The 26,219-nt window shown below is 48.1% G+C and overlaps 1 protein-coding gene across 5 annotated transcripts in view; it reads left to right on the top strand.

Moving 5' to 3' along the window:
* Nucleotides 1-26,137, top strand: part of FBXW4 (F-box and WD repeat domain containing 4) — an 87,660-nt gene extending 61,523 nt beyond the window's left edge. For 2 of the 5 annotated variants that reach the window (XM_049856101.1, XM_049856105.1), the window contains exons 6-9: nucleotides 8,516-8,581; nucleotides 24,096-24,236; nucleotides 24,784-24,925; nucleotides 25,131-26,133. In XM_049856101.1, the coding sequence (XP_049712058.1) occupies nucleotides 8,516-8,581; nucleotides 24,096-24,236; nucleotides 24,784-24,925; nucleotides 25,131-25,250 (469 nt within the window). In that variant the 3' untranslated portion in view covers nucleotides 25,251-26,133. Of the gene's footprint in view, nucleotides 1-8,515; nucleotides 8,582-20,537; nucleotides 20,679-24,095; nucleotides 24,237-24,783; nucleotides 24,926-25,130 lie in introns of those variants that run through there. The other 3 variants (XM_049856102.1, XM_049856103.1, XM_049856104.1) reach the window with 3 other exon arrangements.
* Nucleotides 26,138-26,219: the final 82 nt, after the last annotated feature.

Here is a 26,219-nt window from a genome sequence, read left to right as displayed (position 1 = left end):
AATGTTTGTCCTTTTGTGCCTATTTATTTCACTCAGCATAATGTTTTTCAAGGTGCATGCATGTCGTAGCTTGTATCAGAACTTCATTTCTCTTTACGGCTGAATAACATTCCATTGTATGGTTAAAACCACATTTATTTTCTTCATTCATCTGTTGATGGACATTTAGGTTGTTTCCACCTTTTGGCTTTTGTAAATAGTGCTGCGGTGAACGTTGGTATACAAGTATCTGTTTGTATTCCTGCTTTCAAGTGTTTTGGGTATATACCTAGGAACGGAATTGCTGAGTCATATGGTAATTCTATATTTAACTTTTTGAGGAACTGCTAAGTTATTTTCCATGTGGCTGCAACATTTTACAATCCCAGCCATGATGGATGAGAGTTCCTATTCTCCATATCCTCGTGAACACTTGTTTTCCATTTTTTCTGATAGTAGCCATCCTAGTGGGGGTAAAGTGGTATCTCATTGTGGTTTTGATTTGCATTTCCCTAGTGACTAATGATATTGAGCATCTTTTTGTGTATTTATTGGCCGTTTGTATATCTTCTTTGGTGAAATGTCTCTTCAAGTTCTTTGCCCATTTTTTGATTAGGTTGTCTTTTTGTCGTTGAATTATATAGCAGGATGATAGTATGTTTTGATATCTGGTTAGAACAACTTCTCTCTCATTTTTCAAATATTTCTTGGTTATTCTTGTGTATTCCCTCTGCAGGTGAATTTCAGAATGAACTGATTAAATAAAAAATCTTGCTTGGTTGGAACTGTATTGAATTTATAGATTAGTTAGGGTCAAACTGACAGTTTATAGTATTGAGACTTCCCATCCATAATATATTTCTCCACTTATTCAGCAATTCTGTGTCCTTACTAAAGAGTCTGTCTTATTTTTTTGTTACTGTTTATTCTTGGATATTTTACAGTTTTTAAATTGTTTTGGGAATAGGTTTTTTATTACATTTTGATTGGTCATCGCTGGTGTGTCACAATAGCTAACATCTGTGGGTGTTTGCTATGTGCCGTACACTGCTTTAAGCATTTTATCTCATATATAATTTTTACAACAAGCCTATGCTTAGGTACTGTTATTATTTCTCTTTTATAAGTGAAGAAACTGGACTTTAAACCAAAAAAACCAAACCAGTTGTGTCAATTCCTACTTATAGCGACCCTATAGGACAGAGTAGAGCTGCCCCATAGAGTTTCCAAGGAGCCCCTGGTAGATTCAAACTATTGACCTTTTAGTTAGCAGATGTAGCTCTTAACCACTATGCCACCAGGGTTTCCAACAAACCAGGGCTTTAGAGAGGTTTAATAATTTGCCCAAGATCACATGTTACTAGGAGGCAGAGCCAGGAGTCCAAACTCACAGTAGCGCTCCCAAGCCTATACTGCTTTCCACTATGATATGCAGTGTGCCAGCCACTTCATCCAGCCCTGGTAATAGTTTGTAATAGTTTCTTAGTTGAGTCTTTTGGATTTTCTATGTAGACATTTGTATTGTCAGAAATAATGACCACGCACATGTCTTCTTTTTCCATGTCTCTTGTTTGGTACATAGTTTTGTGGATGTTGTATCATCATTTCTCAGTAAGTCTGACCCAGTCTGTTTTTCTTTTAGTACTGGAACATATTTCCTTTTTGTCCTTTTGGGAGCAGATGAAGTGGTTGCTTGTGTTTTGTGGCCATGTATATGGACAATGCAATTTAGAAACTCTTCTCCCCACAGCCCCCAACACATCTAGTTAATTTCAATAGATCGAATGAACGTATTATGTAATTCTACTGTACTGTAAATTTTTGTTTTTGATTTCTTTCTTTTTATTAATTCTGTCCTTCCTTTGCTCAAGTTTCTAAGTTTCTGATTCTTGAGTGTGGTGGGCACATTTGGGAAGAACAGCCTCTCTACTTCAAGCTAATCTAGCCCAGGTTCTTATATCCTTATTAAGGCTGACCCTTTACCATTGGTTAAAATGGAAAACAGCCATTTTGTGTTTTTATGGAGGCATTTCCCAGCTGTGAGGCTGCACTCTTCCATGGGGCACCAGAAACCCTATTTTGCTGGTCCTTGTTTGTTGTAGTTGGTGGAGGGGGTAGCTGGTGAGCAGTGGAGGTGGGAGCCCCAGCCCTCCCTTCTCATCTGGGGCTTCCTGATTCTGATCTAGGCCTTCAGCTACTGGTGAGTCCCAAAGCTTCGGCCCAAGGCGGGTATGGGGTGTGTCCTGGCAGTGTTGTTGACACCAGCTCCAGCAGGCAGCTCACTGCAAGTTCACCTGCTCTTGACCATACGGCCATGGCCTGACTGCCTAGGCCTACGGCTTTGCAGCCCAGGAGTCAATGAACAGGCATGTCTAGTTATGTTGTATTTTCTCTTACAAAATGTAAATAATGTTTTTCCCTTTAAAAAGTAGCACGTGCTCATTGGAGATTTGTAAAAGAAAGAAAATTGAAAAGAAGAAATAATTGCTAGTCACTCTACTGCCCAAACACAATCACTTGTAACATTTTAGTATGTTTGCATCCAATCTTTCCTGTTCTATGCATAGACTTTTTTTAATAGTTGTAATAATGCTATTCGTACCCTACTTTTTCACTGTATAACAGCGTATCATAAGCACCTTGCCTGTATTCTTTGGGAACATCATTTAAATGACTGTGTAATATTCCACTCAGTAGATGGACCATCATTTATTTGACATGCTGTTGGTCTTGTCCCTTGTGAAGGCAAAGTGCATCCTCCTTCCCCTTATTAACCCATTGTGGTTCAGTAATCCATGAAGTTGGCTAAACTTCCTTTGAATTTCTATTTTCAATATGTATCATCTCTTTGAGGTCACAGTACGCTAGTTGCTGTATGAAATGGAACTTCTTTTTGCATTAAGCTTTACTCATTCAAGCTTCAGATAGGCCCTTTGCTCTTCTTATCCTTATTATTCATCTTCCCCTCCCTGGTTCTGGGTGCCACCCCCCCAACCCCACCACCTGTATAGACTGACATTGCTGTGGACAGAAGCCCCACAAGTGCGCTCTCGTCCCCCATCACTGATGTGACTCTCAGCCTTCTAGTTCTGTGTACAGCATTCAGGTGGATGTTTCCCCAGCTGCAGGGTGGGATGTTTGTTGGAGAGAGAACAAGATTTCTCTGTCTCTTTTTTTCCCTTCCCCTTTGGTGTCCCAGGGTACCCTGTTGGCTGGATCTTAGGAACTGGCTGCCTCACACTTTCACCTGACCCTGCCTCTGTTTTTCCCCTTCCTGACTTGTGTTGACCTGCTATCCCCACTCCACTGGTCCCTCCCTCACAGCACTGTCACCCTAGCTACTGCTCCTGGCTTGCCCGCTTCCCCTTGCTGAGTGGGTTTTTGTGACCTTCGCACTGTATTCATGCTTTGGGACTTACCCGCTGTAATGATGTCAGTGGCGGAGGTTAGCAGATGGCGGCAGCAGCAATGAGACCTGACATGTTCTAATGACTCCCTCCTTCTCACCCTTGCTGGCTGAGCCGATGGAGGGGCAGGGGTTTCCTTGAGGTATTTAAGGAGGGGGCCAAGGGAAATCGGGGGATCCCCAGGTGCCGATGAGGACTGTGACCTTTGCTGCTATAATATCAGTGTTTCACAGGCAGGGCGGTTCAAGAGCCCACTTGCAGCCCATCAAAAATTGATTTAATTGCAATTTTTCCTCCAATTAGGAGCACTGGAGCCTGACTAATTGGAGTAATAGAGAGTAATAAGGCTCAGATAAAAAGCCTTCCTCGGCCGCCTTTGTATCTCTTGTCAGTGCCTGTCAGAGGTCAGAGAGCTTGCATATTCTATTAGGCAGCCCGGCCTTCATTTGTACAAATTAGTTTACCCAACAGTAATTAAAATGCCAATGCGGGTTGAAGAGAACTGAATACACTTGATGGGCATGTTGGTGAATGATGTGACAGTTCTGGTGGCCTCCCTTGCCAAAGTGTGTCAGCCCAGGCTCAGAGGCTGCTGGGGCCTGGGCCAGCTGGGCGGCTCCAGGCCAGCCACGGGGCAGCAGCTGCTGAGCATGCCACTGCTACTGCCACGCCTCAGAGCCACACAGTCTCTTCTTTCTTCTTCCAGGAGGAGCCGTTCTTTCATTCATTCATTCAATAATCATTTGAGTGTTTAATATGTATCGGGCATTCTCCTAGGTGCTGGGGATATAAATGAGACTAACTCTTGAAATGTAGCCCCAGTGAGAAGTTATGGCTTGAGGGGTAGTATAGTACTTTGGGCTCTGGAATCAAGACCAACTGGGTTCAAATTCCAGTCCTACTAGGTGCCACTTGTGTGAGTTAGAGCAAGTCACATTACCTCTCTGTGCCTCAGTTTCTTCATCTGTGAAATAGGAAAAGTGATACCTACTTCATAAGGTTTTGAGGGTTAGATGGGATAATGCTTTTGAAACACTTGGCACCTGGCACATAGTAAGTGCTCCATAAATTCTACCCTCTCCTTACTTATCAACATGGTTAAGTTGCAAAGACCAAGTCCTTATGTGAAATTGGTGTTATGCGAAAATGGAGGATGGTTACAAAATGGAGGATGACTACATCATCACATAACTGCCAAATTACATCATTACATAATGGCCAAATTACATCATTACATAACTGCCAAACCACTGCCAAGTTGACACATAACCTTAACCATCAAAGCCAGTGTTACTCTTGCCTTGCATCGTGGTGTTTGGGAGGGCCTAAGCTAGTGTTAGTAGGAGGGCCTAAGCTAGTGTTAGTAGGATGGCCTAAGCTAGAACTGAGGTAGCAAGGATCCACTGTCCTTTCACCCTGCCCATGTCCAACTAATTTTCCTCCTTACCTTCCTCTTTTCTAAGTCTTCTTATTCTCTGTTCCTCAACTTGAGTACCAGAACTCCTAATTCTCCTGCAGTCTTTCTCTGGCATGAGGACTTCTAAACCTACCCCTTGGGCCTGATGACGTTCTCTATGATGCTGGGTTTACCGACGGTACCTAAAAATTCATGTCAGAACACACATGCTCCCCTTCCCCTCACCCACCATACACACTCTCACTCATTCGGTTTCTTAGCTTGAGGGTCAAAAAGTTATCCTGAATCCATAAACTCTATTCTTTTTGGACCAGAAATCTGTTATCAGAAGCCAGCCTTCTACAATTTTTCATCTTGTCTCAGACCTTGCCCAAATCTTCAACCCACCTTATGGACCCCCTAGCCTTAGCTCAGGTAAACTTCGGGGCTAGGCACTGTGCCAGGCGCTGGTGTTCACAGGAGGGACCAGACAGTTCATGATCTCAAAGGGGAGATGGAAAAATAAATCAAAAATACCATTTGTCCTATGAAGGAGAGAGCAAAGTATGGTATGGACTCAGGAAGCATGGCCAGCCCGCCTGGGGGGCTACCAGTTCCTGTCTCACTGCTTATTCAGCCCAGGTTTGTGGCCCTGTGCCTGGGATACTCCTGAGGGGACAGATGGGACTGAGGGCAAAAGCCATTTGAATTTTCTTTCTTTTCTGAGAGCAGCTGTTTTTTTTTTCAGTAACTTTAAACCCTAAATTGAGGTTACAGCAAAGACCTTAGGAGGAGCCGTGGAGGGGATGGAACCTGTTTTCATTTAGTGCATCTCCAGGTGTTTATGGAGAACCTTTGACATGCATAGCAGAGGACCTGACACAGTGAGGGGTGTGGAGGGAATCTGGCTGAAGACATCAGGCTGATATGAATGAAGCAGGAGATCAGAGCAAGGCATTATGCTCAGGCCAAATCGCCTGGCGAGGTTAGAGAAACGAGGGTGGCGAGGCCACCTCTAAGGCACAAACCCCACCCTGTTGGTCCCTGTTTCAAAGCACTTTACCTGGTGAGTCCTGAAGAAGGGTATGAATGTGTAGGCAGTGGTCCTGCATGCAGCTGCAGCATTTTGGGTAAATTCATGGAAGTCTGGCTATGCGTTACTTTCCATTTCTGTACAATGGGAATAATAATCTCTGCCTTGGGGAGTCGTTGTAGGGTGTGAGGCATCCTTTGGGCGTTCGGAGTAGTAAATTCCTTCTCTTCCTCTGCTCCTCCTCTGTCACAAACTCTGGAGAGACTGCACCTGGACACACCTTTTTAATCTTTGAACTGAATGCGAAGGGTCTATGGATTTTTTATCGTGCTTCCTAAAGGCCATAGGGATTGGGGGGTGTGCGTGGCTGGAAGTGTTGGAGAGTAGTTGGAGGTGTGCAGGACTGTGTCTGCAGCCAGCTTGACCCTCAAGAGTCCTGGGCCGTCCCTGTGGCCTGGGGATGAGTCCTGGTGTGGGCTCCCCCAGCAAGACCTGGCTCAAAATCTGCTTCACTGGTGCTCAGATGGTTTTTACTGAGTATTAAATTTGATTAAAGGAGCGCTGATGGCACAATGGTTAAGCACTCAGCTGCTAACAAAAAGGTCAGCAGTTCAAACCCACCAGAGGCTCCACGGGAGAAAAGACCTGGCAGTCTGCTCCTGTAAAGATTACAGCCTAGAAAACTCCATAGGACAGTTGTACTCTATCATATAGGGTTGCTATAAGTTGGAATTGACAGCACACAACAACAACAACAAATTTGAGTAGACTCTTATGGTCTCTTAAGTGGCAGGCACCCTCGTTTGGTGGCAGGTGGTGCGGGGCAGAAATAGAGGAGGACAGGAGTCCCTGGGAAGGTGTTCACAGCTTCCCCTTCTCCCCCTCCTGTACCTAGCCTGCTGGGAGGTCAGAGCTGGGGGAGTGGCAGAGATTAACGTTCCAGGTTCCTCCCACTCCTTCTCTATTGACTTACCTTGACGCTAATTTAGGCCTATGGCCAGTCAGGGGCCTGCCGCAAGCCTCCTCAAGAGATGTCTGTGTGTCTGTGCTGGCGCCCCTCACCCGCCCCCACCCCTCAAAAGTCTGGAGAGCCCAATTGCCCGCTCGAATGATTTCCAAGTGGCTATTATGTTTCCAACCCACGGTAATTGGCTTTACCAGTTATTAATGGATTACCCTAAGGAGAAAAATGTTGGGGGAGGGTGACGAGGGCAATGTCTCTTGGCTTTGTAGTTTGGGTCTTCAGTGTGTCCAGTGGCTGCTTCCCAGGTGGGAGTCATCTGGCATATGAAGGACATGGATGTGTTGGCACTGCCACTCTACAGTTCAGCTGGCAGTCCTATGGGTTGAGAGGGAGTTGTCCCTAGAAGTTTTCACTTGAGACATGGAGTCCCGGGGTGGCTCTCATGGCCTTATTAGCCTAGGATTGAAAAGCAGACACCTGCCCTGGAATTTTGATTGTAAACCAGTGGCTTGGCCAATGCCTGTACTAACGTCTCCCCCATCAGCAACTGTTGGGCCAAACTCCCCGCCACAGCCAAAACCACTGGCTTCTTGAGAGGCTTCGCTGTGGAAATCCCAATGTGCTTGGGATCAGAGAGCCACAGGTGCTGGGCTGGGCCAGGGCAGATGGGCAGCTGCTCCCACATTGCTAACCTGTCATTAGTATGTCCAGTGCTCACCACCCCCCGCCAACCCCCACCAGACAAGTAGGGACGTGGTCCTTCCCTGCCCCAGGGCTCCTGAGTGACATGATTGCTTTCAACTCTCTAGCTTGCTGTTTAGGTTTTCAAGCCCAAGGTTCCTGAAGGCCTTCCCCTCCCCACCCCTGCAAGTCTGCTAACAAAGGAATGGTCTAACTAGGTTCAAGTTCTAGTCCTAGCACTATGGCCAATCTGGCTCATTGCACTGATCCTTCACACTGGGTTTGTGCCTCCACTTGAAAATGAAATGGTATAGATTGTATATGTTGAACTTTTGGGGGGTTTAAGAGGCACTCTGGGAAATATGGTCAGACTATTCTTTCTCACCTGCCTTGTGGTAGCATGTGTCATTGTTTCTAAACTGCCTGACTCCCATCCTGCTCCCAGCACCCTGGCTGCCTGGCTCCTCACATTCCCTACTCTCCCCACCCCCATCCATGGGATTTACTCACATTTCATATATTTCCTTTTCTCAGTCTGGAGCCTTTACACCTGCCCTCTGCTTGTACCACATTACCAGCTTCTCTCAGCTCTTAAAACCTTCAGTAATGCCCCCCAGCCATCCCAACCTCCAGCCAGGGCACCGCCTTCTAGTCCCCTACTCCCTATCCCAGGAGAGCTCTTCTGTGCCATGGGCATTGTGATCTCAGGGTTCATACAGCCAAGCCCAGCAGGCTCATCCACCTTGGGCTCAGAGTTGCCTGTCAAGAGATTATGCTTTTGTGGTGAGTAGAGACCACACCACTCAGTCTGAGCAGCAAGCTGGTAGCCTTGAACCTGTGGGTTCTCTGACCAGGCAGCTCTGGGAGGTCCAGCCCTCACCTTGCTCCCAGCTGTCTTCCCATAACTCCTCTGATGGCCCTCTTGGCTGCTTCTCTCATTCTGGCTTAACCCCATGATCCCCTGGAAAATGAGGATAGCATTTCCAATTGTGTAGCCATTTCCGCCACAAGTTCTGACAAGCCAGGTCTGACTCTGCTCTCCTTTTGTTTGGCAGCTCTTTTGTGACAGGGACGGCTTGTTGTGGGCACTTCTCACCCCTAAGAATCTGGGACCTTAACAGGTAAGAGATTCCTGAGCCCACAACAACTTCCAGTGGGGGTGGGGCTGGAGCAGCCAGGAAGACAAAAAAAAGTGCTGGCTGAGCCAGCCCCTGCTTCAGTTAGCTGGCTTGAGTGGTCCTGGAGGGGCTGGGAAGGACCCTTGCTCTGAAGCCCACCACAGCCTTAGCTGTGCCTTCTCATATGGGATCATTTGGGGCAGCTTGAGGAGACCACTGAAGTAATTTATAATAGGTAAATAGTTTCATGTGGAATTTATTATAATAACAACAATTTGGATTTATGATACTTTTTCTCTGAGGAGTGCCTGTGTGCCTAGGTAAAATCCTATCTAGCCGCATGGATTTTTTTTTTTTTTTTAAATAAAGAAAATTTGAAGATGGCTGTCTTAGTTATCTAGTGCTGCTATAACAGAAATATCACAAGTGGATGGCTTTAACAAAGTTTAACAAACTCAAGAACTGAGTTGGTGAAGATCTGACTCTTTGAAACCTAGGAGGCTGTGGCCCCACCCTTTGAAACCCCAGAGGCCATAGCTTTACTTTTCACACCAGAAGGTCATGGCCCTACCCGTTGATACTGAGGTAGTCTGCTTCCTGTATTCCTTGTCTCTTCAGCTTTTGCTTCCAGGCCCCTTGGTCTGATGTCTGCCCTGATTGGGCAAGTGTTCCAAAGCGCTTTAGCTCTACCTGGGGGCACCCCATTCCACCAGGAAACCTCAGGCAGAAGGCATTCAGCTCTCTTGTTCCATGGGTTGGCAAGCCTAGCTTCACCGATAAGTGCCTGGAGGCACCCCTCTCCACCAGGAAGCCTCCTGTGCAAAGGCACTTGGCTCTCTTGCTCCACGGGTTGGATCCTGCACCATCTTGTGCTGATCTCTTGGTTCTGCTGCTACCATTTCTCTGCTGCTTCTTGCCATTTGTGCAGTCTCCAGTGTTACAACTCCCCTTACTTCCTTCTGAGCCCTCACCAAATTGTCTTGGAATAGTCATAATTCCATCAACAGTCTCTTCAAGGCAATCTAGGCTTTTACTATCAGGCACTTTAAAACTCTTCCAGCCTCTACTCAGTCACAGTTTCAAAACTACTTCCACATTTTAGGTATCTGTGATAGGGTTGCTGTGAGTTGAAATCTACTCGATGGCAGTGGGTTTGGTTTTTTTTTTTTTTTGGTTGGAGCAGCACCCCACTGTCCTGGTAACAAATTCTGTCTTAGTTATCTAGTGCTGCTATAACAGAAATATCACAAGTGGGTGGCTTTAACAAAGAGAAATTTATTCTCTCACCGCTTAGGAGGCCAGAAGTCCAAATTCAGGGCACCGGCTCCACGATAAGGCTTTCTCTCTCTGTCAGCTTTAGGGGAGGTCCTGGTCATCAGTCTTCCCCTAGTCTATGGGAGCTTCTTAGCACAGGGACCCTGGGTCCAAAGGATGTACTCATCTCCTGGTTCTTCATTCTTGGTGGTAGGAGGTCCCTCTGTCTCTCTGCTTGCTTCTCTCTTTTATATCTCAAAAGAGATTGACTGAAGGTACAACCTAATCCTGTAGATTGACTCCTGCCTCATTAACATCCAAAAATAAAAAATCTATTGCTATCAAGTCGATTCCTACTCATAGTGACTCTGTGGGACAGAGTAGAACTGCCCCATAGCGTTTCTGGGGAGCGGCTGGTGGATTCAAACTGCCAACCTTTTGGTTAGCAGCCCGAGCTCTTAACTATTGTGCCACCAGGGCTCCCCTCATCAACATAACTGCCTCTAATCCTGCCTCATTAACATCATAGAGGTTAGGGTTTACAAAAATAGGATAATCACAGCAGATCACAAAATAGCAGACAACCACACAGTACTGGGAATCATGGCCCAACTCAGATGACACACATTTTGGCAGGACACAATTCACCCCATAACAATGGCCTACAGATATATAAAAAGAATTATAGAGAACAATTAAAATACATCCAAGTTTAATTCACAATTCTCTGCCTTGGCAGACTTGACACATTCCCATCTGATTATCCGCATTTTCTTTATTTTCCAGCTTTTTATTTTGAAATAATTACAGATTCACAGGAAATGACAAAAATGGGACAGAGAGGTACCCATGTAACATCTCACATTGTTGTTGTTAGGTGCTGTCGAGTCGATTTCAACTCATAACGAACCCATGTGACAGTAGAAATGCTCTATAGGGTTTTCTTGGCCATAATCCTTATGGAAGCAGAATGCCAGGTCTTTCTCCTGCAGAGCCACTGGGTGGGTTCAAACTGCCAGCTTTTCAATTAGCAGTCTAGCACTTAACCACTTTTCGCCACCAGGGTTCCTTAACGTTTTACATAACTATAGTATAATATCAAAGCCAGGAAATTGGCATTGGTACATCCCACAAAGTTTATTCAGATTTCACCAGTTTTATATGTACTCATTTGTGTGTGTGTGTCTAGTTCTATGCAATTTTATCACATGTGTAGATTTGTGTAACTGCTACCACAGTCAAGATACAGAACTGTTCATTCCATCAGTACGAAGCTCTCTCATGCTACCCCATTATAGTCATCCCCCTGCCCCTCCCGCTTCCCTCCCTTCTCACTTCTAATTCCTGGCAACCACTAATCTGTTCTCCATCTCTATAATTTTACCATCTCAAGAATGTATATAAATGAAATCATACAGTATGTAACCCTTTGATATTGGCTTTTCTTAAAACTCAGCATGATTCCTTTGAGATTCACTGAAGTCGAGTGTAACAATGGTTCTTTTTTCTTTTTTTTTCTAAATTTTATTTATTTTGTTGTCATTGAGGATATACACAGTAAAACATACACCAGTTCAACAGCTTCCGCGTGTACAATCTAGTTTGATTACACTGCTTTGAGCCGTGGAACCATTCTTACCCTCTTTTTCTGAGTTGTTCTTCCTTCATTAACATACACTTATTGTCGCCTAAGGTCCTACTAATCTTCCAAGTTGCTGTTGTCAGTTTGATCACATATAGGTAGTTCTTAAAAGAGCATGATGGTTGAGGCAAACATTTTTTACCAGTTAAGCTAAACTATTGTTTGGTTTTAAGATTACTCCAGGGGATATTTTTGATATACGATTTATAGATTATCTCAGGGCAGTGTTTTCAGGGGTTCATCCACTCTCCATGACTTCATGAGAATTTGAAATTCTGTTCTGCGTTTTCCTCCTTTTGATCAGGTTTCTTCTATGAAATCTTTGAGCAAAATGTTCAGTAATGGTAGCCAGGCACCATCTAGTTTTTCTGGTCTCATGGCAAAGGAGGCAGTTGCTCATGAAGCAATTAGCCACACATTCCATGGCCTCCTAATTCCTGACTTTCCTTCCTTTGTTACTCCAGGTGAATAGAGAGCAACTGTTGTGCCTTGGATGACAGTTTTCAACCTTTTAAGACCCCAGGCACTATGCAACAAACTAGGAGGTAGAACAGAAGCATTAAACACTTTATTAGGCCAATTAGCTGGGATGTCCCATGAAACCACAAGCCTAAACCTCCAAACCAAGGAACCAAATCCTTTGAGGTGTTTGGTTATACACAAGCAGCCTCAGAGGCTGCTCTCTTTTTTTTTTTTTTTTGTCATTGTTGTAAATATATCTATCACACAACTTTTGCCAATTCAACTTTTTACAGGTGTACAACTTATTGACAGTAATTACAGTAATTGCTTTGCAACCCTACCCTTAATCAGTGAGATTTTTCCATCAACGTTAACTCCCCTTTCCCCGTTGCCAATAAACTAATAAACTCTATACATTTGCCTTTTCTTGTCTTGTTATGTAAATGAGATCATACAATACTTGTCCTTTCATGATTGGCTTATTTTGCTCAGCATAATGTCTTCAAGCTCCATCCATACAGTAGCATGTATCAAGACTACATTTCTCCTACTGGCTGAGTAGTATTCCATTGTATGTATGTACCACATTTTATCAGTTCATCTGTTGATGGGCATTTAGGTTATTTCCACCTTTTGGCTATTGTGCTGCAGTGAACATTGGTGTACAAGTCTCTTTTTGAGTCTCTGTTTTCAAGTTTTTTGAGTATATACCTAGGAGTGGTTCTTTGTTTTTTATTGTTAATTAGTAATCCATAGAATGGATATACCACAGCTTATTTACTCACCCATTGAAGGACATTTGGGTCGTTTTCAATTTTTTGACTATTGCAAATAAAGCTACAGAATACTTCTGTACAGGTTTTTGTGTGGACATATGTTTTCATTTCTCTAGGATAAATACCCAGGAGTATAATTGCTAGGTCATCTGGTAAGTATGTGTTTAGTTTTTTAAAGAAGCTACTATTTTCCTGGATACCTTTACATTTTACATGTATAAGTGATCCAGTTTTTCTGCATCTTCACCACCATTTAGTGTTGTCACTATTTTTTATTCTAGTTGTGTGTAATGTAATATCTCATTGTGGTTTTAATTTGCATTTTCTTAATGGCTAAAAATGTTGAATATCATTTCACGTGCTTATCTGTATATCCTCTTTGGTTAAATGTTTATTCATGTCTTTTGCCTATTTCTAATTGGATTGTTTGTTTTTTACTGTTGCATTTGAGAGTTCTTTGTATATTCTAGATACAAGTCTTTTGTCAGATATATGGTTTGCAAATATTTTCTCTCAGTCTGTAACTTGTCCTTTTACCTTTCTAATAGGGTCTTCTGCAGAGCAAAAGTTTTTAATTTTGATGAAATTCAAATTATCAACTTTTTTTTTATCGGCCCTGCTTTTGGTGTCATGCCTAAGAACTCTTCACTAGCCCTAGGCCCTGACATTCTGTCTTTTAAATGCCACAAAACACAGTGGTAGCGAAGATGTGTTTTTCTTATCTGCCTCTTACTTCAGTTGCCCTAGCTTTGTTTGTCTTCTTTTCTCTCCATCTCCCTAGAAAATTGTTGACCATGTCTTCTTTTCTGAAAAATCCATTCTATAGTCAGTGCTTCCCAAAGATTTCTTTTATAACACATGAGATGTTTTAATTAAACGTAGTTTTTTTCTACAAAATTATCTTCTGATGGCCATCTAACCACAGGGACAGGAAACTTGCTGCTTCCCAGAACAACTCATTTTATCTTTGGATGGGTCTGAGAGTTAGAATGCCTGTTTTTTATTGAGGGTTTCTGGAGCTGTGATCCTGGACAAGAAGCAAGTTGAACCTCTGCTCTGAAGGATAGGAATTTACATATCTGAAAACTTTGCTCCTTCTTCTCCAGGTTCTTCTTTCCAGGCCAAAGTCATTGGTCCTTCTTTTGTTCTTCATAAACATAGTAGATCAGTTAGGGTGCTTTTGGCTGTAAGTAATGAAGACCTAATTCCAAGTGGCTCAAGAAATAAAGTTATTGTTATTATCTTAAATGACAAGGAGTTCAAAAATCGGGAGGTTGGTGGTTCCAGGGTTGATGGGTAGTTCAATGAGAGCATGAGGGCCCATATAGTTTCCTCAGCTTGTACTCAAGGTAGCTTTTGCCCTTGCCCTCAGGCTTGTTCATAGCAGTTCCGCTAACTCATAAGGCAACTCTCAAAGAAGGGAGAGGACATGTCCCTGTCTGAGGTCCTTTTTTTTTTTTTTTCTTTTTTAATTTTTATTGTGCTTTAAGTGAAAGCTTACAAACCAAGCCAGTCTCTCATACAAAACCATACAAAAACCTTGCTATATACTCCTAGTTGCTCTCCCTCTAATAAGACAGCACACTCCTTCCCTCCACTCTCTATTTTCGTGTCCATTCAGCCAGCTTCTGACCCCCTCTGCCATCTCATCTCTTCTCCAGACAGGAGCTGTCCACATAGTCTCATGTGTCTACTTATCCAAGAAGCTCACTCTTCACCAGTATCATTTTCTATCCCATAGTCCAATCCAATTCCTGTCTGAAGAGTTGGCTTTGGGAATGGTTCCTGTCTTGGGATAACAGAAGGTCTGGGGACCATGACCTCTGGGGTCCTTCTAGCCCTAGTCAGACCATTAAGTCTGGTCTTTTTATGAGAATTTGAGGTCTGCATCCCATTGCTCTCCTGCTCTTTCAGGGGTTCTCTGTTGTGTTCCCTGTCAGGGTAGTCATTGGCTATAGCCAGGTACCATCTAGTTCTTCTGGTCTCAGGCTGATGTAGCCTCTGGTTTATGTGGCCTTTTCTGTCTCTTGGGCTCATAATTACCTTGTGTCTTTGGCGTTCTTCATTCTCCTTTGCTCCAGGTGGGTTGAGACTAATTGATGCATCTTAGATAGCCGCTTGCTAGCGTTTTAACACCCTGGGGTCCTTTTTTAAGATGAGGAAGCCTTTTCTAGGACCCCCTAATCAGACTTCGCCTCACATCTACTGGGCTAAAATCATGTTCCGTGCTCACTCTAAACCAAACCCTGGCAAGGGGAATGGAATAACCAGTCAAGATTGACCTCCTAGACCTGGGGAAGAACCAAGCCTCCCACCCCACCATACACACGGGGGACAGAATCAGGGTTCGGTCTGCAAGAAAGAAGGTGAGGAATGGCTGTATGGGTGACCTACAGTGTTGGCTCACACTGTAGTAGTTTCAGGACTATTCTCACCTGAAATTTTCTCTAAATTAATGTGGTTTTCATCTGTCTTGAAATGAGGTATTCACAAATGAGTGCTGAATAGTCAAGGTGTGATCTGATGAGTGGCAGATGTTATCACCTCCCTTATTCTATATATTCTACTTTTGTTAATGTAGCCAGTGGTCGAATCACACTGTTGCCAGCATAGCTAAAACTCCTGAGGGCTCCTTTGTTGTATAACTGTGGGATGTTAGAGTTGCTGCAGTCTATGAAAGTCGTTTCCATGAGTCCACCCTGGCAAACCTCCTGCCACTGGCCTTTCTTTCTTCTGAATGGGGTGAAGGCAAGAGGAGTCCCACCCTCGTTGTCAGAAAAAGCATACCAGGGAGTGTGTGACTGGGAGGCTATGAAGAACCATGGAGTGAGCACAGGTTGTGTGATTGGACAGACCTGGGTTCCAGAATTGGCTCTGCCACTTATTAGCTCTGTGCCCTGGGGCCTTTCTGAGCCTCAGCTTCCACATTTGTAAAATAGGAATTAATTATCCCTCCCTAACAGAACTAAAAAAAAAAAAATTTTTTTTTTTTTTTTTAACAGAACTAGTATAGGGGGAAAAAAGAAAAAATTTTTGGAGAAAGTGCCCTTCACTGTGCCTAGCACCTCAGGGGCATTCAACCGATAGAAGCTGTTTCCTCCTTCCCTCTCTTCCTCCCCACCCACAATCATCTTCCACACAAGTACCTTGGAGTTTGTGGAGGCTCAGCCTTTTAATCCTCAAAAAATCTGTGGCCCTTGTGACCAGTGGGTGGGGAGGAGGACCTGCTGACCTTGTGGCACAGAGAAGGCTCTTGACAGTAAAGGTATGGTTCATGGAGATGGACATTTCTGCTGAAAATCATTTGTGGCTTGGCACCATCACCAGCCTGGGCCCAGGTTGTCAGACAAGCCAGGGGAGAGGGGTGTTCTGGGTGTCCCACAATGGTCCAGCTGTATCTCAAAGGTTGAGTAGTCTTTGAGTGGCCTCTTCTACCTGTACTTATCTTGGTGAGGGTGCTCCTGGGCACAGATGGAGCTCTAAACCACCAACTCTTTGAATGATATTCTCTTTTGAAATCCCTGGAGCCCTGGTGGCAAAATGGTTGAGAGTTCAGGCTGCTAATCAAAAGGTCAGCAGTTCAAATCCACCAGCAGTTCCTTGGAAACCCTATGGGGCAGTTTGACTCATTCCTGTAGAGTGGCTATGAGTCAGAATCGACTCGACAGCAATGGGTTTGGTTTTTTTTTTTTTTTTTAAATCCCTAGACCTTGCTAACCCCACACATTGGGTGTTACTGAACCCAGAAAGCACCCAAGTGATAAATGGGGACTAGACGTCCAGGGCCTCGATTCTCAGGAGAGCCATATGAGAAGCAGCTGCAGTGCAGGCACACAGCCTCCTCTGGCCACCTGTGCGCTTTGTTGCTTGTGGCAGGCTGCCCAGAAGCCACTAGACATTGCCTTTTCTCTAGAGGAAGAGTCCCCCAAACTCCCCACCTCACCACTCTGAGGAGCCAGGGCCTTGTTTCAAGATCTGTCCTGTCCCCAGGGGAGCCTGGAGGACAGAGTGGGTGCAGGGATTGAGGAAAAGATGCCCTGGTGGAGACATCCGCTTTTGCAGGGAGGAAGCGGGTGGACAGGACGACTGTCTGTAGCTGTCTTTCCCAGAGAAGCCCAAGCAGATAATAAAGCCATGTAGAAAATAGGATTAAGGTAATGAACAGGCAGGACAGAGTTTGATCTTTCAATAACACCAAAGCCTGACTGACAGGTCAATCTGAAAGGTGGAACAACATCGCCGGCAGGACTTAGCGGCTGGGCTGTGTGCGATGCGGGGCGGATTCTTTGCTTTTAACCTGTCACAGCTGAAACTTGAGGAGCCCCTGGATTTTCTCTTTTATGTGTGTGCTACAGGGTCGGGGGGAGGACTGGAGGGGTAGTTTGGGTCTAAGCATCGCCTCTCCAGGAGCTGTCCTCGGGATGTTGGGGGGAGCTGAGACACACCTCAGAGGTGGAAGCCTCCCCTGCCCTGGACACCAGCACTTCCAGTGGTGGCACCCTCCCTGTGTCTATCTGTGTATCTCAGGTACCCACCCTCAGGCAGCCTGGGCTATTTCTCAGAATGCCTGGGGACCCCTATCAAGGTCACCATGCTCCCTCAGCCCCTCAGTTCCATCCCTTGGGCCTCTCTGTTCTATGGGCTGGGCTGGCTGTGGGAGGGAGGAGGTACTGGCTGGAGCATATGGTCAGGGTGCCGCCCCCGGCATACTGCCATTTCTCCCTTCCTGCCTTGCTTTCTCCTAGAGCTGGGGGTCCTGGGCTTGGATGCTGGGCCCAAGGACAGAGGATTTCTAACCTAAGCCAAGTGGGGAGAAAGACGGCAGTCCTTCACCGAACCTGGAGGTGCCAGAGCTTCTAAAGTAGATGGTCTCCAGGCCCAACCCCCTGCCCCCAAGGGTATAGTACCACGAACTCCTGCATCTCCATCTTGACAGGCCCTACCCACCCCTCAAATGTCCCTACTAGGCCCTGTTGTCCCATCAGGCCCCAAGGAACTGTGCCAGAGCCACCCCGTTCCTGAGTCTGAGGTCTGGAGGAATCAAGGCCATCTTGTACTCCCTGTCTGCATCCGAGCAGGGTCCTTGGCCAGGTCCCAAGGAAGGTTCCAAGTGTTTGACTGTGTGGCACACCTGCTGGCTGCTGGAAAGCCCAAAGTGGACCTGCCTGGCCTGACATCACACACCCCACCACCTTGGCTTTGCTCTTGCTGTGGGTTTTGCCTTTTCCACCAAGGAGCATTTGAGCTGGATCTAGCATTAGTGCCCTGAGAGCAGGGCACAGCTGGGCTCCCCTGTGACTGTGGGTGGGTGGGCACAAGGATGGTGAAGGTGTCACAGCAGGTCCAGCCACAGTGCTAAGCCAGCCTAGACACTGTGGGGCAGGGAAGGAGGCTGGGGTAGGCTTTGGTGACCTGGACATTGAGGGGTGTATGCAGGGGACTGTGCTGCCCTGTATGTGTGACCATATGCATGCCCTGCATATAACCCTCATCTCCCCTTCCCCTGCAGGCCAGGGTCATCCCCAGCTTCCCACTACTCCTCTAATTCATCCCCAAACCCTTATCACTCCCATTTCTCAGCAATGCAGGGGCAGAACAGACTTCTCACCCACTCATACAGATGCGCTATATTTTTCCCCTCTGAGCCTTTGCTGAGGCTGACTCCAATATCTGGAATACCCCATCTCTGCCTGATGAAACCCTGACCACTTTTCAGCCTAAAGAGCACCTCCGCCATGAAGCGCTCCCTGATCCTTGTGGCTGCAGGTGGTGAAACTTATGGGTATCAGAGCACTCATAAGGACCACCTTATCAAGCCCCAGTGCCTGGTATAGCGCTCCCTGAGCTGGACTGGGCATGGGATGAATATTAGAACATTTGATGGTATGGGGAATGGCAAGGGACACCTGGGAGGAGCCCCTCTGGACCGTCTGGAGGAGAAGCTTGTCCTGAGCCCCGACGGGCTGCTCTGAGGGCACTCTTAGTGCCCATGGCGCCCCAGGTGTGGCTTTGTCTCTATCCTCGTCTCTCCACCCCCACCCTGCACAGGGGGCCTGGCCCTCAGTCAGAGTGATTACGGGAATTGCCCCTCTTTAAAGTACCTGCCTTCTCCTTTGAAAGTATTACTGGCAGCTTTTTTCGTTTTCTTTTTTCTTTACCTCTTTAAGAAACCCTGTAATTTCTTTCTTTTTCTTTCTCCCCCCTTTCCTCTTTCTTTCTTGTCCCCTCTGTCCCCTGAACTCTTTGAAATTGGCTCTCTGCCTGCTGACACCAAACTGATACTTTGCGTTTCACTTCTCCTTATCCCTTTATGGCAACAGATGTTGAAATTTTGTATCCTTTTATCTGCCCGGCTGCCCCTTCCTGTAATTACGGTCCCCTTGTTAGCAGTACAAAGTGGGCTGCCTGGCCGCCTGGCCTTTGAGCCATTGTGTCTGAACACGTGTGCGTGGGCGGTTGCTGGGGGTGTGTGCACGCGCACACACACACACACACATATGCATGTGAGGGCTGCGTGCTTGGCAAGGGCCCTTTCCTCTCACCTGATGGGGCTGAGGCAAGCGAAGCTTCCATTGGCTTTCCCTCGGCTCTACCTTTGCCACTTCGTTGTTACAGCTGGGACCTATCTGCCCCCTTGATTCCCTCACCCTCTCCACCAGAGGGCTACTTCTGGGCATTTGGAAGGTGGGAAGGCCTGTGAAGAATATGCAAGGGCTTGAAAGTGGTCCTGTGTCTTGGGAGAAAGTCAGATTGTATGACTGGACAGACGATGTTGAGTGATTGTATTGTCTGTGAAGGTGGGGAGTGCCACCAGTAAGACCATATGGAGCATAGAGATCTGACTTTAATGTGTACTAGGTGTGTGACAACTGAGTCTTAGTTTTCTCATCTGTAAAACAGGGTCAAGAAAACTTCTTACCTTATAGATGCACAGACACACGGTATGGACCCAATGTGTGAGCTGCAGCTGCGGTGGTAGTTAATCTGCCATCACATAACACATACGGCAGTCTCATCTTGCCTAAGCAAACAAAGGGAGCGGGACCTCCAACTTCTTTCCCTCTGTTCCTGTCAGCCCTGAATGCTGCTACCAGACTCGTTTTCTAGAAGTGCAAACCCTTTCTTGCTGTAGAACTTTAAGAAAGTCACACTTCCTTTTTGGGCTATAGGTTTCCTTACCTGAAATCAGGAGGCTGGACTAGGACAGTCATGCCTTGCTCAAAGGTCTTACTGCTGTCTGCCACTCAAGGAATTAATGCCAGGTGAGGAGTGTGGACTTGAAAACCCACCATGGCCTGGAAGTCAGATCCCACCAACCTGGTGTCTCCTGTCCACCCAGCTGCCTCCCTTCTGTACTCTTATTGTCATTGTTCCTTCTACCTGCACTGCCCCCTCCTGTTACAGTCACTCACTGAAGAATCAGCTCAACACTCGCAGCCAGAAATGTCCTCTTTTCTTATCTGTCCTCTTACAAAACTTTATATCTCTGCGGTACCTACCCAGCCACCTTTGTATTTAGTTGTATACATGATTCAGACTTCTCTCCCTCACTGGATTGAAAACTCCTGAGGGCAGGGACAGTGTCTCCCCACAGAGTCTGTCAATCACAATGCCTTGTATGCAGAAGATGCTCAATAAATGGTTGTTGGTCAAGAAGGGAAGACAGGGAGGGAGGAGTGGAAGGAAAGAAGACCCTCCTATTCTCTTGTGACCATGTTGGGCCCAAGCTTATACCTTCAGGCCACCTGTCCCCTGGGAGCAGAGGAGATGTAGGAAATGAACTGTTTGTCACTTTCTTCCCTTAGAAGCCATTGTTGCATTTCAGGGTAGCACATGACAGATGGGGTGTCCTCGCACCCAAACAGATGCAGGAAGGAGCACCCATAGGATCTTCAGGGAGCATCATCAGGAAGCCAGTATGTTAAAAATGGCTGTAAAACGGTGTGGGAGCCAGGAACATTCTTAGGTGTGTGGGCCTGAGGTATCTCAGTACAGGTCTTTCTATGGGATGTGGCCGGTGGGTGGGCTCAGACAGGCCAGGCCGGGATGGTGGGTGTGGTACTGGGATGAGAGGAGGAAGGGGGGCCGACTGGAGTGAAGCAGGGCACCGGGCTCCCCTGCTTTTCAGCGCTTGGACTGGAGGTAGACAGGGGGTAGACCTGGCCAGGGACTGCCCTGTGTGCCGGACTCTCCCAGAGGACATCCAGGTCTTCTATCACCAGTCAGCTATCCCCACAAAGAAAGTGATGTGGTGCTGGTGTCTTACTTAAACGCCTCCCTGTCAGGAAGTTCCTCTCTCTCCTCCCTTTCCTCTCCAGCTTCAGGATTGCCTAGGTAGCAAGGTGGTCTGGGCTGGGCAACTGCAGCCCCTTGCCTGATTCCCTTTTCAAGGGATCCCTCGGGCATGGCCCCACTGCTCACTTTTTCCTGCTCAGGTACTCACAGGCTTCCAGGAGAAGCCCGCACACAGCCAGGGCCAAGGAGACAGGTCTCCTTCAGCTGCCCCCTCCCCAGCCTGGGTCTTATTCATCAGACTCACAGGGGCGGCCCCATCTGTCTTTATCTTTCCCTGGGTGGAGAGAGAATTGCCAGAGTCAGACTGGGGGAGGCTGGTGTGTGGAGGCCCCCCAGCCCTCTGCAGCTCCTGAAGGCTCAGGCTTTGTCTGCAGGAGCTGGAAGGGAAGCGACTTTTTGTCTGGCTCTCTCTATAGTGACAGACCCAGCTCTGCTCCCGTCTTGGCTAGGGGTCTCTGAGCGGTAGCCCTGTTCCCACACAAGTTGTGCGACAGCCAAGGCTCTGCACCCCCTTCCGCCCCCCACAGAGAGAGGCCGAGAAGCATTCTTAACATTCTTTCCAGAGAAAAGGGGTGAAATGTCTGAATTTGGGGGTCACCACGTTATACAAATTGCAATCTAATCGTTTTTACAAGAACACACTTGCAGTAAGAAAAGGAGCCCGGGAGGAGGGGACGAGGAGACAGACAGCTTGTTTTGTCCCCCACCCCCCCAAAGTTTGGGGCTATTGTCGGGGCTGATCTCTCCCTCCTCCACAGCAGTTGAGCCAGAGTTTTCTAGTTAAATTGGTCCTGGGGTGGGGGCCTTGAAGGGCCCACGGTGCCATTTCTGTTTGTTTTCCCAAATCAAAGCCCCAGCAGGGCTCCTATGGCACCGCTGGGCCACTATTTGAAGAGTCGGGCCATTTCCCAGAGCCTGGTGTGTCAGTTTATGCTCTGAACTTAACCTCTCGGACACTGCACAACAGAGCCCCTAGGGCCCTGCGCCCAGAGGCAAAAGAAATTGTATCTTTTTATTGGCCCAGTTAAAGTGTGTGTGGCCGTTTCAGAGAACCAGAGAACAGCTCAGAACAAACTCAGCTGTCTGGCCGGGCTGGGCTGGCAGATGAGGGGCTTTCGGCACTTGTCCTGCCCCAGTGGCTGGTGCTCCCTAGGGCCCTTGGGCCTCCCCCAGAGGGTGGGGGCCCTTGGGCTGTTCTCTATTTCTTGTTGCAGACACTTAGGGCCATGACATTTTCCACTGGTGGTTCAGACATGGGGGCAGTGACCCAGGTTGGAAGCTCAGTCTGGGTGTGCCCCTTCGCAGCCCCATGGGTGCCCAGCCCTCCTTCCCACTGAACCCTGGGACCAGGGCTGGGCAGGTAGAGCCATGCTGGGATTCACTCTCCCCAACCCCCGTTGCCTTTCATCTTCTATTTCAAACAGACAAACATGAAATTACTTCTATAGATTAAAGGGGAAAGCTCCTCAGTCATTCCTGAAGGCCTCATTAATGGAGGGGGCAGGGCCCCCAAATCTGGAAGGAGAGGGAGAACTGTGGACCAAAACAGTTCTTACTGGGCGTGTACAAATGTACATGTGTACCTTGAGAGAGAGAGAGAGAAAGCGAGCCCTCTGCAAGGCTCTGGCTGCAGACTGATGGCCCCGTGGCTGACTGATGGCCCGGCTGGGATGGCAGAAGTTCTCTGGGAGCCTAGGTCAGTGATGTCTAGGGGATAGTGATCTAGGGGGGCTTTCTGCCTGATCCCTCTCAGGATCCCCCCAACAGGCAGACGCTAGTCATCATCTAGTCCGGCCCAACACTAGAGGAAGAGAACTTCCCTGGATAGGAAGCTGGGGACAGGCTAGGGATGCTGACTTAGGGCCCAATCCCCCACTGTACAGCAACCGTGCTCTTTGAGGGAGTCACCTCACTGTCTAGGGCCCAAAGGGGCAGGCAGAGTGGGCAGAAGGGAACCTGCATAGCCTCCTCCTTTGACTCCTTCAGGGAAGATTGCCCCATTCAGGAGGAGTGCGCAGAGGATTGCACTAGCAACCTTGGCTCCCTCCAACCCTTTGCTGAAATGCTGCTTAGGCCAAAGCTGGGAAGTTGGGACCATGAAGTCCTCTCCCACCCATGCCAGGGCCTCTTACCTGGGCCTCCCTGTGACATGTCCATGGCTTTGTTTCTCTTGTCATGTCATGGAGGAGAGCCCAGCATCTCCGGGATGAAGCCAAGGGGTCATGCCTGGGGAGTTACCTTCTTCTCCATCATTCTCCCCAATCATTCTGCAGAAACTCAACGCTTCTACCCGTCCCCTAGTCACAGGGATTAGCGGGTGCACTTGATGTTGAGGGGTAGTCGCTAGGGCCAGGAGGCCCCCCTACGTGGTTGCTAGGGGTCTGGCATCAGGACGAGGGGTCTGCCCACTGCCGCGGTCACGGAGGGAATTACAGTCACAAAGAAATTGTTCTTCTCAGTAATCTGCTCTCGGCCCCGGGAGGGGTGAGGGTAGGGGAGCAGGCTGGAGCCCAGCAGGATGAGGACTGTGATCACAGAGCGTGCGAGCCCTGGGCTGGGGGCCAGCAGGGCCAGGAACACCAGGGACCAGCCCGCTAAGCTGCTTTCTCAGCGATTTCTCTCTCTGGACACAAAGGTGTTTACTTGTTTTAACATCTCCTGGGACTCCCCTTCTCCCTTTGTGTGGTCTTTATCCCCAGTGAGGTTTGAGCCCCAGATTACAGGCGGGAATTAAGGCATTGGACTCGGGCAGCTCAGAACTGCATGACCTGCGGGATCAAGGAGTATAAAGTAACCAAGTGTGTGTGTGAGGGGGGCTGACCCCTTTAGTAAGGCCCATTCATCGCCCCGAGGAGTGGCTGGCGGCTGGCAGCCAGCGTGCAGGTGTGAGGAGGGGCTGCGGGCATCTGATTGAGGGCTTCCGTTGGGGCTGAGAGACTCTGCGGGAGGGGTAGAGTCTGGGGCCTCTCCCTCAGCCCCCTTCCTAAGGGATTCTAATTCTAGCTCAGGAAGGAAAGCTGCATTTCCCGAGCTCTGATTCCATCTGAAGGCCAACGTGGGACAGCCTCTGCCCTTCCTCTCTTCCCAGTGGGCAGCTGATGACACACCTGGGCAGTGACTTTCCCCCAGGGGCTGGGGTGTTGGACGTCATGTATGAGACCCCTTCTACACTCCTGTCCTGTGGCTATGACACCTATGTTCGCTACTGGGACCTCCGCACCAGTGTCCGGTGAGTGTGTTGGCCAGAGGTGGTGGGTGCCCCATGCAGTCCTAGTCCTTGCTCCAGCCCTATGTCAACCCAAGGATGAAGGCACAGAGACTTCACATCAGGGGCTGGGTAGAGAGGGGCCAGAAAGATCATAACATGCTTACTGTCCCTGAGGCACCCAGTTTCCTCTGGCCCAGGAGACTGCAGCCAACAGGTCCTGATGAGGGCTAGTGTTCCAGAGCCCTTAGGAGCCATCAGGGTGCTGGCCCAGCCCTTTCTGGAGGCCTTGATATTCCTCTCCACCTCATGAGTCCCACAACATGCTGCCAGCCATGAGAAACACAAGCGAGGATAGAATCTGCCCTGTGGTCTGGGGCTTGGTGAAAGACCTTTACAGAAGATGCCTTCCCCCATTAGGCTTGCTTTTTAAAGAATATGGCGATTCAGCCTTCTCTCTCTCGTAGCCCAGAATGACTCCCTAACCCTCCCCTGAGCTTCTCCTGGGGAAGCTGGGGTGGAGGTGGAAGGCACCCCCAAGCCTCTCTGTACATCTCTTCTTCCGGGACAGGAAGTGTGTCATGGAGTGGGAGGAGCCTCACGACAGCACCCTGTACTGCCTGCAGACAGATGGGAACCACCTGCTGGCCACAGGTTCCTCTTACTACGGCGTTGTGCGGCTGTGGGACCGGCGCCAAAGGGCCTGTCTGCATGTAAGTGTCCTGCCCACCTTCTAGCCGCCAGGATGCCAGGACTCATTATTACGGGCTGCATCTTGGGAGTGGGTGATGTGGCCAAGGGTGTGCCTGGAAGGGGCTGGGAGAAGCTACGATGGCACATGGGCCTGAGGACCCTGGGTTAGGGTCTTGCCATTTCCCACTTGGAAAGTTCTCACCACTTCTCGTGCCCTCTTTCCAGGCCTTCCCACTGACGTCAACCCCCCTCAGCAGTCCTGTGTACTGTCTGCGTTTCACTACCAAGCATCTCTATGCTGCGCTGTCTTACAACCTCCACGTCCTGGACTTTCAAAACCCATGACAGTCAGGGCCACCCCATCCTGTGGGCCAAGGAGGCCAGCTTCTCAGGGACCTCTCCTGCTTGGAGGGTACAGTGATACCGCCTGCCCCGCTGTGCCTGTGCTCCTGCACCTGTGACCACAGTGCTCGGGGACTTGTGGGTTACCCAGGATGAAGTCCCTCCCAGGAACCAGTTGGAGAGAAGGGACCTGCTGCTTTGGGAGAGTGCAGCTGAGCCAGGGCCTGGTTTCCCTGTTTGGCCAGAGCAAAGGTCAGGCGCCACCCTGCGCCCCACCCATCTGAGAGCTAGCACCAGCTTAGAGAGTAAGGTGAGGTGTTCCATGCTGCCCAGTTGGCCCCTTTCTGCCCCTTCCCTGGAGGGAGGGGTGAGGCTCTGCCGATACCCCCAGCTACTGGCATTCCTCCCCCCGACACCTCCTCAATCAGACCTCACCCTTGATCAAGATTTGGGGGCTGGAGCTCATTCCTGGTGCACGATGGCCTGGTTTTGCTTTGAAACTAAGAAAGGACAAAGGAAACCCAGCAGTTTTGAGTAGTGCTGAGCCAGACCTACCTCAGGCCAGCTGTTGAGACATGCTACAGTTTTCATTTTTGTAAAAATAAAGCTTGATTGTTCACAGATCTGGTTCCTAACTGGCTAAGCAGTCCTAGGAGGCCCCAGGGAGCAGGAATGGCAGACTCAAACTAGGGGTTGTATCTTCTGCAGAAGGATGAGACCAGGCTCATGGCTCAGTGACCCAAAGAACAAAGGTTTCTTTTCTTCAGGAAAACCACCCACTGACCCTGGTGGTGGGGTGGGTGTCACCTGTGGGGGTATGGAGAGAGGAACATGGAAGTTCTCTGGAAAGCCTGGGGGCTAAGCTGCTGTCTGTTGTGACCCTTCTCCACCCCACTTCAACACACTCACCCGTTAGTAATACTATGACCTTTATTCTAGCTTTTTACCCATGCTCTTAACATCTTAGGCCTG

The sequence above is a fragment of the Elephas maximus genome, chromosome 16 (genome assembly GCF_024166365.1).
Source record: "Elephas maximus indicus isolate mEleMax1 chromosome 16, mEleMax1 primary haplotype, whole genome shotgun sequence".
NCBI classification, from domain to species: Eukaryota; Metazoa; Chordata; class Mammalia; order Proboscidea; family Elephantidae; genus Elephas; species Elephas maximus.
Note: the sequence above shows the minus strand (reverse complement) of the source record. Positions and strands in the feature narration are given on the sequence as shown.